Below are 21,251 nucleotides of genomic sequence, written 5' to 3' on the forward strand. Positions count from 1 at the left end.
ATGTCTTCCATTCTGATGCTGGTTCACCTTTTGCCACCCTCAAGTCAAGGCTGCAAAAGACCGGGAAAGATCTCAGCGAGAAAAGCAACATTTTATGGTGCATTACCCCAGAAAATTGGACCACTGCTACATTGTTGGTGCATGCGTTACAAAGCGAAGCATAACTTTTTTAAAAAGCAGTTGAAAAGCTTTAAAAACATAATAAAAACATAATGAAAACATTAGCAAAAAAACACCAGTGCCAAATGGCTTACATTTGACAAACATTTGATCCAAATGTCTGACATGAAATTAGGTCCTGGGAAAATGACTCCCTTGAATGAAATGGAAGTTGGTGCTGAGATTGCTGAGAAACTTAATGTACCTATGTGGACTAAGGTCCTAAATGTGAAATGGGTCAAGCGCTGTGGAAATACTTATCAGTTAGGGTTAGCGGTTTGTGTTCAAGTTCAAAATGACATGCCTGTATTTCATGTAATCCAGAATATCGTTATCAAAGATGAGCAGGTCCTTTTGATTACAACTGCACTAAAAACATTTGGTTTAGCTGAACATATCCATGCTTACACATGCTGCACATACCACAGAAGCACCTTCTGTTTTGGAGATTAGGGATATTTTGCCATTCTTATGTCTTATGGCTGGGATTCTGATTTGTTTCATGATCTCTTCTCTTACATTATCACCATCACAATTTTCTATTATTTTAGTATGATTGTTTTCATTATTTATTTATTTTATGATCCCAAGTGAATTAAACAGGTGCTAGATTTTTATTTTATTTTAGTATTTTTTTTAGGATCACAAGTGAATTAAGCGTAAGTGTAATATTGTTTAAACAGGTGCTTGAAAAATCAAATTTTGAGCCATGAGTATACAGTTGTTGATTTTATTTTCAGACTGAAAAGTAAGTTTTTCATTGATATTTTTAGGACTTTTTGAGGGTAATAACAGTTAGTTATTCTTTATAGTTTACTCATAATTGATGATAAACAACTCAGGAGGGGAAGTAAATTGTGGCAGAGTTAATTCGAAGTTCCCCTGAGTCAATTTCTTGTAGCTCTGAAGTGAGTAAAATAGTATGAGAGTTGATTAAAAAAAACCACTAAATAGAGTTAAATATCGTAGGAAAGAGTAAAATATTATCACTAAATTGAGTATAATTAACTCTGGAAAACTGCTCTATCAAAAGAGTAACTTTTACTCTTTTCAGAGAGGGACCAAATGTTATCTGGCATTGAGTAAAATTTTCTTCAATCAGAGTAAATTTTACTCATTTACAAATGTACTGTGCAGGAAGCTGCTCTTCTGGAAGCACTCTTCGTTCCTCGCATCCTCGCGGTGAGGTTAGAGAATTGAGATGTCCTTCGAGATGTCCTTCAAGATTGCTGAGCTCGATCGGTTTCCGGGTCATAGGAGCGAGGAAACGAGGAGGGATATTGAGAAGCACCCAGGCACTTGAGGGGGAAATTCTTACCCGGAACTTCATTTAGACCCTGGTTCCTGTGGTCGAAACACATCGAGTACCACCCCAAAGTTCCTAGTTCCTGCGGTGGAAACGCGGCTTTACATTCCATGTGTAGTGTTCTCCCTATAGCCTTGCCGTATCCTGCATCCAAGACTTTGTAACGTCTGAGACAATCAGACACATAACTATTTGTTACATTTAACAAATAAGCTTCAAAGCCTTATCACTCTTAGGAATGAAACATCCCCCCAAAAGAGACAAGAGAGCAGGAAAGGTTTCAGTCGCCAGGGCGAGGATCAGATAAGATGTCTTTATTGCTGTGAAAAATGTGGTCATGTGGTCAGGACCTAGGAAAGACCTACAGACCTTGAAACATCCCAGAACATTTTATGAATGATTTACTGTCTTGTGTAATGTATTTTAATACTATTATTTTTTGATACTGTGTATTTTACAATAGAATCAATGGTCAATGTACCCTCACCTATACCATGTTTGGTCTCTATAAATTGGTACTTTGAAGATCAAAATGATTGTGTACATGATATGCCGATAGCTGCGCAACATATTTGTATTACACAAATCTTTCATAGTCTCTTCATCAGCAACCAATCCAGCTGCACATGCAAATGAGCACGCTTAAAACACAACACAGTCTGTGGGGACCCCTCACCGGGGAACATTTCTTAGAATTAATAAACAATTAACAATGAGTGTTCACAGGACGAACAGGTGGATTGATTGTAATTTTAATTTGACTACATTACGTAATTTCTATTAACTGATGCAAATATTCATAATGAATTATAACAAGTTATGATTGATTATTAATATTTCTTTACACTCTGATGTGCCGGAGGTCTTGATGTAAAGAAATCTTTGATGTAACTTGAGCAGATCAAAATGTAATGCTGCAATGAACACTTTTCATTCACTTTATTTGACAGTAGTAGTCAATTTAGTATAATTGAGGGCCAATTAAATTAATTAATTAAAATTTGTGCCATTGTATCCTGAATTTGCGGGGCATTTTTGCCCCAAGCCACAGTTAATTTCCAAACCTGGCATGCACAGTATTTACAAAACATTTATGGTACTTTAAGTATTAAAAAAAAGAATTGGGTAAAGAGATACATGAAATGAAGGAGGAACTATGTCACAAATTATACAATTACCAAATAAAACCGAGAAACGGTCAGTGAACAGTTTTAAAAGACTGTGGGATGGGGTAAATAAAAATGTCTTGTAAACTTACGTTCATATTTGTTCTTTTACCATATATTGATAACAAATTATTCAAACTCCATTTGAATGCTGTCACAGTGTCACATTTAAGATAAAGACGATTATAAGGAAGATGAGGTGAGAGGCGTAGTGGCTCTACTTGCAGCGCAACATTTATCAAATAAAACAAAAAAAGAACAATACAAACTAGAAAGAAAATATGAAACAGTGTGGTAAGCCACAAACAACACAACACAATGAACAGAATGAACTGAAAGACTGAAACACAAGATAATGGTGACACACGGATACTACACTACTGTTCAAAAGTTTGGGGTTTATAAGCAAAAGTTTATAAAAATTATGATTTTATTCTGCAAGGATGCATTAAATGGATCAAAACTGACAGTAAATACAAAATAGCATATTATTTCTTTTTTTTCTTTTTTTATTTAACTTTCTTTTCATCAAAGAATCCTGAAAAAATGTATGATGGGTTCCACAAAAATATGAAGCAGCAAAAACAGCAGTTTTCAACATTTATGATAATAAATATTTCTTGAGCAGCATATAAGAATGATTTCTAAAGGATAATGTAACACTGAAAACTGAAGTATGGGATTATAAACTGAAATAATATTTCACAATATTGCTGTTTTTACTGTTTTTTTGATCAAATAAATGCAGCCTTTGTGAGCATAAGAAACTCCTTTCATTAGGGACTGTTCGTTATTTATTTAAGGGGCCACCGGAGGAGTTTTGAGATCTGTTGTCAAAAAAGACATGACCCTCCCTTCGCCAGCAATAATTTTTTCTATGACCCTCCAAAATGATTGTGAAAAAAGCAGAGATGGGGGACTCGAGTCAATGACTTGACTCGAGTCAGACTTAAGTCGCAAATTTTAGGACTTGAGACTTGCTTGACAAATATTAATAAAAGACTTGACTTGACTTTGACTTGATATTCATGACTTGAGACTTGACTCGGACTTGAGGTAAATGACTCGAAATAACTTGTCTTTTTAAAAATAAATATCTGTATTTGAACGCACGCAACAATCACGTGACGCAGCAGGAACGCCCGCTGTGTGAACAAAAGCCGCGTGTCGTAGTGATGACGCTGAAGCGCGGGATCGTTCGCCAGCTGTGAAACGGTATGTAATGCGCAAGTTTATGATCGAATCAGAGAGGAAAAAAGATGCACAATGGTTTCTCGAGAGAGAAATCGCAGCTCATAAGCAAACTTAAGACGCTGCTGAGACAATAAAGTCACATCGATGTCATGTGTCTTTACGGGATTTTTACGGGTTGTGTGTAAACGGACTCTCTTATTCCGGAAAATCACTGGCAGTGTGAATGAACCTAAATCAAACTAACCCGAGTCAAATCTCGGGTCACTTTATCCGTGTATATTCCGGAATCTCTGTGTGAAAGGGGCTTAAGGTCACACACCCTGACGAAGGCATTAGCCGCAACGCATAGGTGTGCAAGTAGCTACTTGTCACCTGATTTTAAAATATTAAAGCCATGATGAAATAAAGGCTTTCTATATATTTCTAATAATATTCGAATGCCTTGGATTAATGATTTTTTTTATGATCTGAATAATCCCTTACATACAAAAGCACAGCGAAAAACAAAACATTTCTTGAAAATTAAAATCGTGTTAAAATATGTTAAAATATGCCATATTCCAGTTTTTCTTGCCTGCATACATCCCTTTGTACTGTCTAGTTATATGCTACCAATATAGTCTGCTATCCCAGGGTTGACTTGAATGTTAAAAGAAATATAAAAAAAAATTAACTGTAATTTAATAATAATTAATAACACATTGGTACAGAGTCTACCGTTCTCTGGGATTTGTTTTCATGATAATCGAATGTAAAGAGTTGTATCTCTAAAAACTGATTAGCTTATAACGCTAGTATATAGGGCATAGAGTAAGTAAAAAGAAATCGTTCGTTAATACCACTAACAAGCACCCTCATTATGCTACCGTGTTAGTGTGGGGCTATTTTGAGCCTTGTTAGTGGTATTAACTAGCGATTTCTTTTTACTTACTCTATGCCCCATATACTAGCGTTATAAGCTAATCAGTTTTTAGAGATAAAACTCTTTACATTCGATTATCATGAGAACAAATCCCAGAGAACGGTCGACTCTGTTCCCATGTGTTATTACACCCCAGGTTCATTTTGCGCTGGAGTTGTCCTTTAATAGCATAATAGCATGTGTACAGTGTCTAATAATTGGATAGTTTTGGGGGATGCACATAAAAGATTGTAAAAAGACACCTACACACAAAGAAAAAAAAACATACAGACTATCGAACCAAACCATGCATACACAAATAAACAAAACAAAAATTCAAACTTGCAAGCACAACCATGCACACATGCAAACAAATAATACACTCTTCACTCATACACACGCACACACATTCACTCACAAATATTAATGAATCAATCACACTCAATCAAATCACCTCTCTCTCTCTCTCTCTCTCTCTCTCTCTCTCTCTTCACACACACACACACACACACACACACTCACACACACACACACTCACACACACACACTCACACACACACACACACACACTCACACACACACACACACACACACACACACACACACACACACACACACACACACACACACAGAAAGTCAAACACAACCATGGACATGCAAACAATACACCTTTCACTCATACACATGCACACACATATTCACAAATATTAATAAATCACTCACTCACACAGATTAATAATGTACAATAGTCAACCCACCTGATTGACAGGTTTAAGTTTTGTGTCAATTCAATTATTACTGTTTTTTTCTTGTTATTATTTTGTTAAAAAGGAAAGATCTAACTTGTTGTTAAGGATGTGTTCATGTTCCATAAAGGGGATGCCAGTTTGAAGAATGCCATTTGGTGGCATAGGAACCATTATACTTGAATTGTGAATTGTTTAATATCTTTTAATGGTCTACTGCAATGTTTAAGGCATATTTATTTTTCATGCTTTAATGTTGGCCTAATTTCAGTTACATTTACATTTTAGGCTATCTAGTTTGAAATTTTATTTATTTTTTAGATTTTTAACCACTCAGCTGTATGTGTAAATGCATATTTAAAAAAATGTTGCAAATAAAACCATAGTCCACAACTTATGTAGTTTTAACTTATTTTAAAGGGGTGATGAACTGAGAAATCAAAGTTTCCTTGAGCTTTTGACATATAAGAGATCATCATACTATAATCATATCCTGTAAGTTTCAGAACTGAAAACTACCTTGTTAGTCCAATAAAAGCTTTTATAGACATCAGGCTCAGCAAACGACTCGTTTTTCAAAGTGGGGAACTATGACGTCAAAGAGGATAAAACACCGCCTCCACAAAAGAAGATCAACGCCTACTTCAACACGGCCTGTTTAGCCCCGCCCACCGATTCGGCCAAACATGCTAAATAACATAGGACGACATGATAGTTGCTACCGGATCGAGCTACTTCCAAGCAATAAACATGATGTTTACTAAATATTGTGCAGTGCCTGTTTGTGGAAGAAGACAGTCATAAGCTTCCTTCGGATTCCAGCATGGTTAAACTTTATTAAATCATTCAATCACAATTTCCCGACGGATCTGCCAGCAACATGTAAGTAACCATGTGTATTCTAATGCCTGATCTGCGATCAGTGATTTCTGTGTAATTATTCAAGTTCAGATATTTCTCTTAAAATCGTTCAATACTGTTTATGCATCAGTGACTAAACGATCAACTTCACATAATTTCTCGTAGTATTATGAATATAATCTTTTTTTAAACTGTTATTAAATTATATAGCCTACAGAAAGCGATCAAAGAACGATCCCTTTCGCCCAAGCTGTCAATCAAACAGCACAGCGCGAGCCACGAGAGCTTATCTGGACACTTACTTACCAAACTCGTGATGACATAATGACACTGTTACACTACACAACGAAGCTCTTACTGTGTACTCACATCGTGTTTGCATTGTGATTTGGTGTAAGCATTTGTGAGAGTGCAAAAATTGCGTTGCAATGATAAGATCTTTTTTCACGCGATCAACAGACTGTCTGTCATCTGCTCAGTCAGTGCTCATCATGCTGCAACCTTTCATGTGATGGAATAGATTTAAATATAATGCTTTAAACGATACTTTTCACGATTTGTTAATCTCGATAGCTGTAATAGTAAAAACGTAGTAAAAGTTTTCGAGAGAGTTCATATAATACTAGCTATTTCATTGCAAGCATGTCAGCCAATCACAGCAGTGGGCGTTTGCACTGCAGTCTCACAGCAGACACGCCCCTTAAAACGGAGTGTTCAAATCTGAGGCAGAAATCAGGCTTGGAAAAATGGCTTTTATTTATAAATTATGACAATTTTTTATGTAAAAATCATACTAACATTATAAGGGCACCCCAGGCAACATTATAAAATAATAAAACAATCCAGTTCATGACCCCTTTAATATATAAATTCTGTGAAATCATCAAACGTTTGTATGACTTGCCGTGACTTGTGACCCAAGCTACGACTTGACTTGACTTGCTTGACATAAAGCAGTGACTTGACTTGACTTGACTTGCTTTTCACAAAATTGACTTGGACTTGCTTGAGACTTGAAGGTTAAGACTTGAGACTTACTTGTGACTTGCACATGTGTGACTTACTCCCACCTCTGGAAAAAAGGCATGACCCTCCCCGATAATTTATTGATTAGCCTAATTCTGTACTGGTTTGCGCTTGGCAAAGATGTCCACTCCAGATAGCCATTGTTTGTTTGTTTTTTAAACCATAAACTCTTGCTTTCTCATCTGGCTGTAACGATAGACCAAACCTATGATTCGGTTCGTATCACGATTTTTTATTTTAGATTTGAAAAAAAAAATCATGTTTTCGGTGCTGATGCGGTGTGACGCGTTCAACATGTGGGTGGCGTTGCGAATAAAGCATCTAAAAGCTGTCACAAAGAACCGGCAAAAGTAATGATTATTAATATGTCAAATATAGCTAGACATTTTAATTGTTTTTAATAAACAAGTGTTTTCTGTGTCGACTGCAAAGATGAAGTTGACGATGCGTCGCGATCGTCTCAGAACGCGCCAGAGAGAAATGCACATTTCATAAGGAGAAAGCAGTCTGTTTTCCTTCGTTTTGAATTGTTCTGCATGTTTAAAAGTAGACATTTCAAGCTTTCTATATTTCTCAGGTCTATGAGGCAAGTAGCATACCTTACGCTGAGTTTCGGTTCATTTATGAGACAAGAGTGCAGTTCACTCGCTCGCGTCTCCGTGTCATGATTATCTATTTTCTACTATATTTACTTCTTATTTATTAAATCCAGATGAAACATTGATTAAAATTAAGATAAAATTAATAAAAAAACGAAATTCACTTTAAAGAAAGGCTTTGTGCTTTCTGTTTGAGGTCTCTGTGCAATTTTTAAAGTCGCTTCAGAGCAGTCATGTCCGTGCGTAATGGAGAACTGTCACGTCCGTAACATTTTTTTTTTCACATAAATGCAAACACTAAAAATAAAATAAAAATAATATAAAATTTAATTTTCTGTGGAGGCCGATCTTTATTCATCCGGTGGGTATATATATTTTGGTTTGCACAGTGTAATTTAAAGAATTACTAAAAAATATTTTGCCACCTAAAAGTTAAAGATTTTTTTGTGTCACGTCACATGTGTATTTCCCTCATATCTATCTATAAATTACAGAAACGTCTGTCTGTCTGTCTGTCTGTCTGTCTGTGTGTGTGTCTGTTCCTCGCATATCTCTCGAACCGTTAGTCCGATTGATTTCAAACTCGACGGGTGTCTCGCCACGGGCACGAGTAAGTGCAGTGCCAAGTTTGACATTGTTTGGATGAGAAATGCAAAAGATATTGTTAAATATATCATTTTTAAAAGGTTGTGGTTTAAAAATAAACATTCTGACATTAGAGAGTTGTATCGGTCAAAGAAGCCCCAAGAAGGTTGTGGTTTAAAAATAAACATTCTGACATAAACACTCAGTCAGCTACACTGTTTACTTCTGAATATTATAGTTTGGTTCCCGAACCTGATAAATCCATCTATCTATAAATTACAGAAACGTCCGTCTGTCTGTCTGTGTGTTATTCGCATATCTCTCGAATGTGAGATAACCACTAAATGTGTGAAAACCACTATTTTCTGTTTCAAACTTTCACATAGCATCTTTAGGTTATAACAACATTGAAAATCAAAATCTGGATTTTAATTTTTTAAGATTTATTATAAAAACGGATTATTTTTTCCCAAAAATGCAATAAATTCATGACTTTTTTTTTTTTTTTCAAAATGCAATTAATCCATTGAATCAATATAAAGTTATTTTTGATCATATTGCCATCGCAAGAAATATCTCCTGAACTTTTTTGACGGCGATCAGCTCACAAAAACTGATTTTGCACGGGCACTTTGCACTGCTCCCTGAATCGACACGCTTATTCATTTGTGGATGTTAACTGAATCTGTAAGTCAGCTATGCTGTTTACTTCTGAATATTATATTTCATTCTGGTGCGCTTAACGCTATCGCTACTGTGTAATAGTAGCCTATGCTATTCACCAACTAAACATATCCTATTCAATGCGTTCACAGTCTCTTTCACGGGCATCATTTGTAGTTGCCTATTCACAAACTGTTTGCTCAAGCATAGCGTTTTCTCGGAGTTCACTGAGTGCTTTTTACCATGCACAAATAAAGATGTCACTGAACTTTTGCTGTGTAATTGTAACAATGAGCACACACCAAACCAACAATTACTAAAAACACACACAAAAACTGATTTTGCACGGGCATTTTTTTGCACTAGTTAAATATAAAACGCATGTGCAGACTGATATTTTTCTAATGTCTTGACTCCTTTCAGACGTTTCAAATAAATGCATTTTCTGAGAATTTTTATTTTAAGTTTTGACTGCAAATGTCACGTCCATTCACTGGAATCGCCCAGTTTTAACGAATTTATCCTAAACTAGTTTTTGTGGTGTAGGTCTATGTATTTTATGTTAACTTAAATAATAGCCTACTAATAGTGATTTAAAGATGTGGTAGCGCTGCGAAGATCGCGAGTCGTCAACTTCGTCTAGCCGACACTGACATAAAAAATAACTGTTTTATTAGTAAACAATTAAAATGTCTCCTGCTATATTGAACATATTTGCCTGTTCCTTACAAAACACTGACAGTGGGGTTTTTGACCGTTTTTTTTTTTTTTTTTTTTTTGAGCAGCAGCGGACAAATTATTTCGACACACACACACACACACACAATATTGATAAACAGGATTTTTTTGTTGCTTTTTTAATACAATATAAATTTCATTTAATTTGTTGTTTAATAAAATTATAAGCCTATTATTTTTAGTTTATTAACAGCAACAACAGCTGTAAAGATGAAGTTGACGATCGCCATCTCACGCCTATAGAGAGAAATGCACATCATTACATAACCAGAGAGTAGCCTATTTCTTTTCGTTTTAAATTGTTAAAAAGACATTTCAAGCTTTCTTAAGATATATTTCATGTATGTGAGGCATATGCTGAGTTTCGTTAAGTTAGGATGAGATGCGCTCCTGTTTACGAGCAGTGCAAGTGACCACGCGGGCGCCTCTATGATTGTGTTGTCTGCTATATTTGGTATTTGGCAATTTGTTGATAAAAAAAAAAAATTAAAATTAAGATACAATTTATACAAAACGAAATTCACTTTAAAAAATCGTTTTCTGCAAAACAAAACTTAATTAAGTGGTCAAAATCATGTCTGACCCGCTCCATGTCTCTCGATATTGCGTATACTCGTGTGTGCGGTTCACTTTTCATAATCAACATAGATGAAAAAATAACTATTATATTTTAACAAAAAAGAAACTAAATGAGCTTATTTAATGGTAACAACACAGTAGGCCTACAGACTCTGTATTTGTGCAAATTGCTGCACATTCATTTTATTCTGAATTTTGCACACACAAGTTGAAAGGCATTTGTTTGTGCATGCATGTAAAACATATCTGCAACATTTATCAAGTTCACTGATAATTATGCGTGCATTTATTAATTATTATCTTAATGAATAATGAATAATGAATCAAGGACGAAGCATGTAAACTGTTTGTTTAGAATTTGGATCGATCATCGCAAATAGATCGTACAAAACCATAGGCTATAGAAAATGGGTGGGCCCGGACCTAAATGCCCACCCGGGCCCAATGGTAGCGCCGCGGCTGGTGGTAGCCCTACATCTTACACATCGTGGAAACAAAATAAGAATGGAAACTAAAATATGCAGTTTTGCCCTACAGCGCACATTCTATCAGCAGTTCTGGCGCCTCAGTCCCAATACTGTTAAACTCGACGTACGTTCACATCACATGTTAATGCAGCGGTAGAGTTACACTCACAGGACACTGTGCACTTAACAAAAGTTCATTATTTGCTCGTGCTTTAAAGCTTTGCCGGGTAAACATTTCTTTGGCATTCTGTTCTGACATGATGCACTTTTTCTAAGCGCGAACTGAAGTGCGCGCGCACAGTCAAACAGCGCCAAACTGGATTTTTGTTGAGTCAGACTCAGACCCATCTGATATCGAAGGGGGGCTGATAACGCGAGATCAACATGGAGCTAAATGGAAAAAAATAGCACCAAACAAGCCACTTTGAAATGTTGCTGTTTTAATGAATATAAAAGTTGGGTGACCCTCCCCCTAGACTAAAAAAAGTTGGATGACCCTCCCCTCAACAAAGAATAAAAAGACATGACCCTCCCCTATTTTCCTCCGGTGGCCCCTTCCATAAATACCGAACGGTCCCTTAGCATTAAAATCATAACATATTCAAACTTGGGGTTGTGTGTGTAACAGTTAAAAAAAATTTGCTCTGAATTTACACAGAATTGGACAATTTAAGGCTAATATTTTATATCGACCTTTAAAGATCATCCCTACAACTGAGTTCTTCGATCAAGCATTATTAATTATGGATATGAGGAGCTCTATGGAGCTAAGCATTATGTAATCATATTTAATTAAACAATTTAATTATGTATTCTAAAATTATTCCCATAGTTTATGAATGTAATAATTCCACTGGCGAGATTGACAAACCCAAGAGCGGTTTATTCAACATAAACTAAATACAAAAACAAAGGCATGGCGTGGAATTCAAGTTACAACATCCAAAATAAATACAAATATGTCTTTTTTTCAGCATTGCTTGGTGTTTATTATCCACTTGCATTACCCACTCACAAAACCCCAGTACAGTGCAGTGAAGCTGAGGCCAGTGCTGTCACATCACTGATGGCCATTCAGGCTTATATTTAGGATATTACATGGTATGTCGAATATTTGTCAGATTGTGATTTAAAAGGTAAAATCTGCTGTTTGTGACGTCTTACTGTTCACGATGTTCAAGATGCTCATCATTTTTGTATAATTAAATACGAAGAAGAACTCAAAAACTGCTTGCCAACCTCAACATTTCTAAATAACTTATGCTCAAATAGCATTAAAATAGTCTTATTTCAGGATGGTTCAGCCAAGTAGTAGTAACTCATAGCTCTTATATGAGTTATCTGATTGGCTAGCCACTAAACGTATACATTTGAAAATGTTGCCTGATTACTTACAAAGCACTAAATGGTTTAGCTCCGCAGTACTTGCCATTGGCTTTTGGCTTGCTTAGTTGGGGACATTAAATTTAACATTTAATTTAATATTAAACAATAATATTGATCTGCCTGCATTGACACCATTATATGAGAACTGAACTGAGCTGGACGATGACATCACGGTTTTCTCCAGGCCGGCTATATATATATAAATGAACTAAATTAATAACTTTTTTACAACAAAATGAAACATCACTGAACTTACTGAATGCTGGACTGTGACGCTATTTTCTTTTGGAAACAAACTTTTTTTGCATTATTTTCCTATTATCTCTGTAAAGCTGCTTTGAAACAATCTGTATTGTAAAAAGCATTATATAAATAAATGTGACTTGACTAAGAAGAGCTAGGGTAGATTTTAAGATTTATAGTGAATAATTGATTACTTAAATATTGTTCTGTTCCTCACACAGAGCTATCCTAACCTATCATTGACCGAGAATATCAAGCACAAGTCATGGACCACTTTTATGGAGCTTTTTGAGTTTTACAGCTCCAGTCCTCATTTCCTCTCTTTGTTTCGAAAATTCTTCAAAAATTCTCATTTTGTGTTTCACAGCCAAAAGTCAGTCAGAAATTAATGAAATGATGGTGAGAAAATAAAAAAAGGATTCAATTAAACCTTTTAAAATTAAAGAGTCCACAGCACTGTATGCAAACTTTTTTCCACGGGCTCATAAGTAATTTATTTGACAGTATTTTGGTCACAAACATCTGTCAAAATCCTCTGTATGAAGCAGCATATATTTCGATTTTTAAATGGAATACTTTTGTTTCCTCAGAATCTAAATGCTCCTTTTTAGCACTTTTAGCATGTCAATAAAATGCACAGGCCAATTGACTGACTATAGTAAGTGGTTTCACAAGAGTTCTGTGAACATTTTCGAGGTATGTGGTTAACTGCATATCACTGCAGCCAAATCCAAACAAGACACCTGTTGTTTGGGCATGGTCAATGGCAAATCTTAACTGATTTGTGTATTTTTAGGCCTGTCTTGGATAGAAATTTTCTTAAATCCACAAATCTATGCATGCAAATGAATCCAGGCAGAGTTGTCTTTGTGACAAACACGTTGGCAATTTTCAATCTCATTTTATTCATTTGTGAATTCAGTTAACTTTCGTAAAACTCCTATATATATTTGTGGATCTCTAATTTGATGATTTATGAATGTGCTTAATTTCTGTGAATGGTTGTACATGTATTGTCTATTTATTTGGGAAAATAAATTATTCTAACCCCATAGCAATCGGATAAGCTAAAAGCAAAAACCCAGGCAGCATTTGAGCATTAATGACATTTGAACTTAAAGTTCCCCTGTAGTCAATCATTTTATTCCCTTAAAACTCATCTTTGATCACCAAAATGACATATTTAAACGCCTTTTCCTTGAAAAATATGTCCTTGTGCCATAAAATAGCTTGAATGTAACTCTACACCCTTGACTAATTTAGTATGTGCGGTTCTATGAATATGTAAATGAGCCCCGCCTCCACTCACTCACTCAGCTCAGAGGTCCACTGGTTGACGATCACACGTTGATCTGATTGGTTACAGGCTAGTTTGTGATGTCAGAAACCAGCGATTTCTAACCGTGTTTTTGAGACTGTCTTTGGTTCAGTTTTAAGGAGAAAATACTCAGCAATGATGTTGACTTATGAAGTCTTAAAGCATATTTAAAAACACCACATAGACATATAAACAACATTGAAAGCTTGATTTTCACCACAAGGGGACTTTAATAACAAGCTCTACTCAACATCACTCATGTTTAGCTCCTTTGAACTGCTGAAAATAAAAGCTCACTAGATCTTCATGAATCAAAAGTGCCATCTTTTTTATTTTAAGTTGCCATGAAACAGAAGTTGTTTTAGTCTTTTCTTCCCTGTTATGATATACAGTACCAGTCAAAAGTTTGGAAACATCACTATTTTTAATGTTTTTGAAAGAAGTCTCTTATGCTCATCAAGCCTGCAGTTAAAAAAAAAAACAAACAAAAAAACAGTAATATTATGAAATATTATTACAATTTAAAATAATGGTTCTCTTTTTTAATATATTTTAAAATGTAATTTATTTTTGTGATGCAAAGCTGAATTTTCATCAGCAAGTACTCCAGTCTTTGGTGTCTTATGATCCTTCAGAAATCATTCTAATATGATGATTTGATACTCAGTTATTATCAATGATGGAAACAGTTGTGCTGTTTAATATATTTTTTTGGAATACTTTTTTCAGGATTCATTGATGAGTAAAACGTTAACAGCATTTATTCATAAAAACAGCATTTATTCAAAATAAAAACATTTCTAACAATATAAATCGTTACCATCACCTTTTATCAATTTAACGCATCCTTCTTGAATTAAAGTACTAATTTCTTTTAAAAAAAATAGTTATTGTTCCCAAACTTTTGAACGGTATAGTGTATATTGTTACAAAAGATTTCTATTCTAAATAAATACAGTTTTTTACTTTTTATTCATCAAATAATCCTGAAAAAAGTATCTCAGGTTATAAAAAAAATATTAAGCAGCACAACTGTTTCCAACATTGATCATAAATCATCATATTAGAATGATTTCTGAAGGATCATAAGACACCAAAGACTGGAGTACTTGCTGATGAAAATTCAGCTTTGCATCACAAAAATAAATTACATTTTAAAGTATATTAAAAAAGAGAACCATTATTTTAAATTGTAATAATATTTCATAATATTACTGTTTTTTTTTTTTTTAACTGCAGGCTTGATGAGCATAAGAGACTTCTTTCAAAAACATTAAAAATAGTAATGTTTCCAACGTAACGTAGTAACTTTTGACTGGTACTGTATATCCGAGTGAAACGACCTCTGGAACAAGAAAAATGTAGGGCGGGACTTGTTTTTTTATGCAAATTGATTGGATTGAGTGACAGGTTGTCCTGCCCTTGTGCCAGTAAACATCATTAGAAAGTAAAAGAGATGTCACTGCAAGGGGGAGGGGAAGTTATTTTGATTACAATAACCTCAACCGACTGAAATTATAAAACAAATTTCATCATGCATTACATTCAGAAGAGCATCTACTCGAGACTAAAGGCCAGTTCACACTTCTTTTGGTCTGTTGGCCTTGGTGGGCACTTACTTTTGTCAATTGAACAGCATATGGAGGGGGCAACAAGGTACGTAGCGAATCCACCGATCAAGTAATCCTGTTTACTGAGATACCTTCATCTGATTGATTTTTGAAGGCAGCTTAGATGTATCTTTCACTGCCTATGATATCCCACAATCCTGTGCGTTCAGATCTCTTACAGTTGAAAAATGTGTAAATGTACGCTTTGACCAACTTTTTCCACTTTTGATGTCATTTCTAGTGAGAAATTACTTTTGTAGTAATGAAATGTTAGCTTAATTATCACCAAAGCTATCTCTATTTTGTTGTTGATCATTTAACCGCTATGCTGCCTCTGAAGTAGGGCTTGGTGGAATATCAAGTTTGTACAATATATCAATATTTATAAACAATACAGGATGAGGCAATAGCTTATGTTTATATGGATATACAGTAGTTTGATATTATGAGCGAAAAATAGCGGAGGACACAAAATGAGCTTCTGCAGGGAAACTACATAATCCAATTTATCCTAAACATGAAATGTGCTTTATATTAAAGGGTTAGTTCACCCAAAAATGAAATTTCTGTCATTAATCACTCACCCTGATGTCGTTCCAAACCCGCAAGACCTTCATTCATCTTCAGAACACAAATGAAGATCGTTTTAAGGAAATCTGAGAGCTTTCTGTCCCTCCATGGGAGCAACGCAATTTACACATTCAAGGTCCAAAACGATGGGAAAGACATCATTAAAGTTATCCATTTCCATTTTTGGGTGAAGTATCCCTTTAAGGGCTTAAAAATAACTCGTAAGACATAGTTGATGTGTTTAAAGCAGCTTGCCTCGACATGTGCTGTTTACTGTGTTTGAGATGTGTTTTCTTCAGTGCATAACTTACATTTCAAAAGTATATTCTCCATCTGTAAATGTTAGAAGGCCATGCAAATATTTACTTTTTGCTGTCAGGAGTGGACAAGCCTTATGCAAGCCAAGCGATTCTCCGCTGACCTTCACAGACATCAGTAAATGAGCACCAAACAGGCGGAGCGCAATAGAATAGGAGCGCAATAATCCTGACTAAAATCTAAAGGGTCATTCCATGTCAAATCAACCAAATTCTGAAACTTCCCCGGCTCAAATTTTAGATTTTGTTAATATTTTTTTCTGTAGAAAGACATAAATAATGAAGAAAGCCAAATTATTAAATGTCACAGATGTATATTTACTGAGTAATCCACCATTTTGTAGAGAGGGGTCAAAATGACAATTTCACCTAAGATTTGGAGCCAAATTAGAGAGGTGTAAAAATGATTTTAGAAAGATGGCAGAATCCATATTTTATTTTTACACCGAGATTGGTAGGTCTGTTAGTTAAATCTGTTTACTTCAGCAATCTTTGTCTCATTATATGCACTTCTTGTGTTTTTTACCTCAAGTTTGCATGCCTGTAACTCAAGAAGTATTAAAGATATCTGAATATCCTTTTAGATTCTGGTTCTTAACAAACTTTCCTTTTGTTAACTTAATTTTAAAGGCCCTCGATGGTTCAATCCCAGAGTTATGGAGATCTTAATGCGGCTCCATGAGTAAATTGGTAAATTGCCAAAAACTGTGGGTCACTTTGCATACAGCTGATAATTTTTTTCTTTAAAAGAGGAATATCTGAAGAACAAATAATGTTGAAACTAGAAATGTATCTTTAACAATTCTTGGGTTACAAGCATCCTAACTTGAAGCAAAAAACACAAGAAGTGCTTTTTTGCCATTTTTGAACTGTCATCGTTGGCATATAATGAGACCAAGATTGCTAAAGTAAACAGATTTAACTAATAGACCTACCAATCTCTGTGTAAAAATAATATAATGATTCTGCCATCTTTCTAAAATCATTTTTACACCTCTCTAATTTGGCTCCAAATCTCAGCTGAAAATTGTCATTATGCAGCCACATAACCCCCCATGAGTGAGGGATGGAGAGGAGGCGCGCTACAATAAAACCCTGGCCTCACTTCAATATTCTGTTTCACTTGGAAATACGTCACAACACTAAAGTAAAGTTGGTTACAACTTTCAGTTCACAGGGTCTTAAAGAACATTTTGAAATGGCGATGAACAACAATTCGCATATTTAAAAACATTTTATGTATTCTCCTGTGTTGGCATAGATTTACAAATGAGTTGCGTTACAAATCTTGTGAAATGGCGCACACTGCGTTCCCAGATTAACGTTATAAGCAAACCAAACTCACAGCATGCAGAGATGGGAGTTTGAGAAACCCGAGTATAATGCTCCACGCACATAACAGTGATAACAGAGCAACTATCAAACACAAACTGCGTCCGACTTTTTGCATTCACAAACGCACGTTATTGGAAACCTAAACAAACAGCACATGCAGAGACAGAGTTCGTGTGGAGCAGCGTTAACTGTGAACGGAGCTGAGGTCATTTTAACATGTAATCTGCACGCATGTAAATAATTAAAGCGTTGTGCTTCTCTGTGAAAAAAAAACAAAAAAAACAACTGCGCATTAATTTACTTAAATGAATCGCAGCCTTTGTGATTTCACAATAGCACTAAGCTATATTATGATTGTAAATGCTTTTATATATATATTGCGTAGCCTTATTAAACAGTGTAATAATGCAGTTCATGGATTCTCGTCCTTGGAAGGCGCCACTTCCGGTATTTTACCGGATACTCGACATGGGAACATTGCAATCGAGGATTGTTTCAAATTGAGAACTCGACTTTAATCGAGGAATCGTTCCAGCCCTAGTTCACAGTGAATGAATCCAGTGAACTCTATCTGTGCATGTGCTGAGTATATTGTTGACGATTACAGCATTTCACTAGATTTCTAATGATAATGATTTGTAAAGTTGTTTTCCGCTAAAATAAAAGCTCGACTGCAGTTTACGTCAAAATAAAAGCTCACGGGTTTATCTCTTGCATTTAGCAATTAAGGCAAAACTAATTATGAACGTTTCATTTATTTTTCAGTGCATTTGTTTTACAATATATGGCTATTACTGTGTCATGTGAATAATACTATATTATTAGTAGTATTATGTAGTGTAATGTAGACTGAGACACTATGTCACAACTAAGGGTTGTGTCCCATTTATAGTTCAGGCACAAGTCTCAATGCACTGACTTTGTTCAAGATGCACACTGATTATGGGTTGGAGCTCTTAATATCATAATCTCAAAGTGCACCAGATTTATGAATTTAACTTTAAATTGTACAAAATTGTCTTCCTTTGAGGCCTAGGTCCATCCATCACTGTTTCACTAAATCCTCTGGGAAATGCTGCTAAATGTTGATTTTGTTTTCGGTCGTGGTTGTAATGCATGGATAGAATGCATTTCTAAAATTCTTCTGATGATCATATTAGGCAAGTTATAGCTCACGGCTGGCTATGCTTGTTTAAACGCCCAAGCTGAACACCCCTATCCACACTGTCAACATTATGTGAAAAAATTATTTGACAACTGTTAAACAAAGACAGAAAACTAATAGACACAGAGAATGGGGGATCCTAGTGTTCTCAGCAATGTCAAAATAAAAGTCCTGCTTCTAGTGGCCAAACTGAAAAATTATTGGCCAATGAAAAAAAAAAAGGAGCCACATTTTGGCCAGATGAAAATGTAAATGGAAACAATTAAAGCATTTTCAATTATTCATAACAGGCTTATTCCTGAGGGTGAACTCAGTTTTTCAACTTTGGGCAAGCATTTTTTAAATGTTTCCCTAGATTTCCATATCGGCTGAAAGTCTTCCCACATGAAGGGCAGAGGTACGGCTTCTCTCCAGTGTGCACTCGCTCGTGCACTTTCAAGGCTCCTGAAACTGTGAAACTCTTTTCACAGTGTAAACACTTGTAAGGTTTTTCTCCAGTATGGATTCGTTCATGCACTTTCAGTTCACCGGCTCTAATAAAAGTACTTCCACAGTCCAAGCACTCGTAGGGTTTCTCACCAATATGTGTTTTCTGATGGTCTTTAAACCCGTTAAGCCACAGAAAACTCTTCCCACAAAAAGAACACACGTAACGCTTTTCTTCTTCATGAATCCTCATGTGTGTCTTTAAGTGAACGGCCAAAAAAAACTTCTTATCACAGCGCTCACAGCTAAACGGTCTTTCTCCAGTGTGAGACAGCAAGTGAGTTTTGAGATTGCAGGCCTCTGAGAATCTCCTGCCACACTCAGAGCACTGGTGTAATTTCTCTCCAGAATGAACTTTCATGTGCCTTTTCAAGCTGTTTTGATGTGTGAAACTCTTCCCACACAACATGCATGCGAAAGGCTTCTCTCCCGTGTGAATTTTGGTGTGTTCCTTAAGACCTTCCTTCTGCGTGAAACTCTTTCCGCACTGAGGGCAGGTAAAAGGCCTCTCACCGGAATGAATTCGCAAGTGCCTCTTAAGGTCTCCTGAATTTGCGAAACACTTTTCGCACTGAGAGCATGTGAACGGCTTCTCTCCAGTGTGAATCCTTATGTGCCTCCTAAGGTCTCGTTTACATGTGAAACTCTTTCCACATTGTGGGCAGGTGAAGCAGTTTTTCAGTTCTGTTCTTTCTGGTGAAAGATCATTTTCAGATTGGGAGCAATTCAAAGATTTTTCTCCAGTTATGAAATAATTAGGTTTCCGAACCTGCTTTTTCTCCTCCACTTCATTCTGTTCTTCACTTTGCTCTTTACCTTCCACCAGGTCTAAAATGAACACATGAAATAGTTAAAAATCAATTAAACTGACTGTTAGAGACCAAGTGTTTATTTTAATTGATGTTTCATGTGCTTAAAGTTATTTTTAATGGTGATGACATTAGACATGGTTGAAAAACAAACTTGGTGACCATGAAAACTTCTGTTCTCCTTACTTAATTTGTTAATCATGAAAGAAGAATGGAAAGAATAAAGAATGATCACCAACCTCTTTGTTCCTCTCCATCTTCATCTTTTATTCTGCATGCTTCTGCATCACTCATGTCTTCACTATCATCTTTAATAAACTCCATCTTTACAAGAGTATACCAAGTGTATATCTTGCCATTCACAAAACAATCTCTATTAGCACTTCACATAGAGCTGCGCATACTACATTTAATAATCTACAATAATTTCACGTTACTAGCACATTACAAACTTAAAACCAAGTCAAAACTTCCTTGCAGTTTTATATACGACCAATGCATTTGCGTTCAAAAGCACAAATCATTCCTTCCGCATTTCTCGAGCCCGAGCCGCGTACGACGCACGCGCGAACGACGTCACAACACCACAACGCGAAGGATAAAAATAAAGGTCCGCCAAAATGCATACTTGTATAGACTTCTTATACGAAGAAGAAAATGTCATCCAATAACAAAGAATAATTGATTAACAAATATATATATACTTCTTTTTTAGATCCTCTAACAGATGTACTGTTTGCACTATTGACATTTCTCTTGCAATATTAAATGCATTTACATTGAATCATTTAGCAGATGCTTATGTACAAAGCTTACAAATGAGGAGAACAATAGAAGCAATAAAACCAATAGGGCAACAATAGTCAAGTGCACATACAACAACATACTTTATAAAAAATAATAATATATAAATAAATAAAGGTCTGCCAAGGCAGAACACCAGGGAACAAATGCGCTTCATAAATTCAGCTCACTACAGTTTAAAGTCATGAAATCAAAACTGACAAACTCTTATTTGCTAT

The 21,251-nt window shown here is 35.5% G+C and overlaps 1 protein-coding gene across 1 annotated transcript; it reads right to left on the reverse strand.

Annotated features, from left to right (window-relative positions):
- Nucleotides 1-17,651: 17,651 nt before the first annotated feature.
- LOC307161232 (uncharacterized protein) lies at nucleotides 17,652-20,786 on the reverse strand. Its single transcript, XM_079875855.1, has 2 exons — nucleotides 20,469-20,786; nucleotides 17,652-20,248 (listed from the first exon to the last, which is right to left on the reverse strand). The coding sequence occupies exons 1-2, from the start codon at nucleotides 20,551-20,553 to the stop codon at nucleotides 19,245-19,247; spliced, it is 1,089 nt and encodes a 362-aa protein (XP_079731981.1). The 5' UTR covers nucleotides 20,554-20,786; the 3' UTR covers nucleotides 17,652-19,244.
- Between the last annotated feature and the right edge of the window lie 465 nt (nucleotides 20,787-21,251).

This window comes from Squalius cephalus (genome assembly GCF_949319135.1).
Source record: "Squalius cephalus genome assembly, chromosome: 7".
NCBI lineage: Eukaryota > Metazoa > Chordata > Actinopteri > Cypriniformes > Leuciscidae > Squalius > Squalius cephalus.

What these genes read in the sequence shown, in the direction of transcription:
- LOC307161232 (XM_079875855.1), bottom strand. Translation starts at nt 20,553, where the DNA reads ATGGAGTTTATTAAAGATGATAGTGAAGACATGAGTGATGCAGAAGCA. An exon ending in AGATGGAGAGGAACAAAGAG is followed by an intron (nt 20,249 to 20,468) that starts GTTGGTGATCAT and finishes TGTTCATTTTAG; the next exon opens with ACCTGGTGGAAGGTAAAGAG.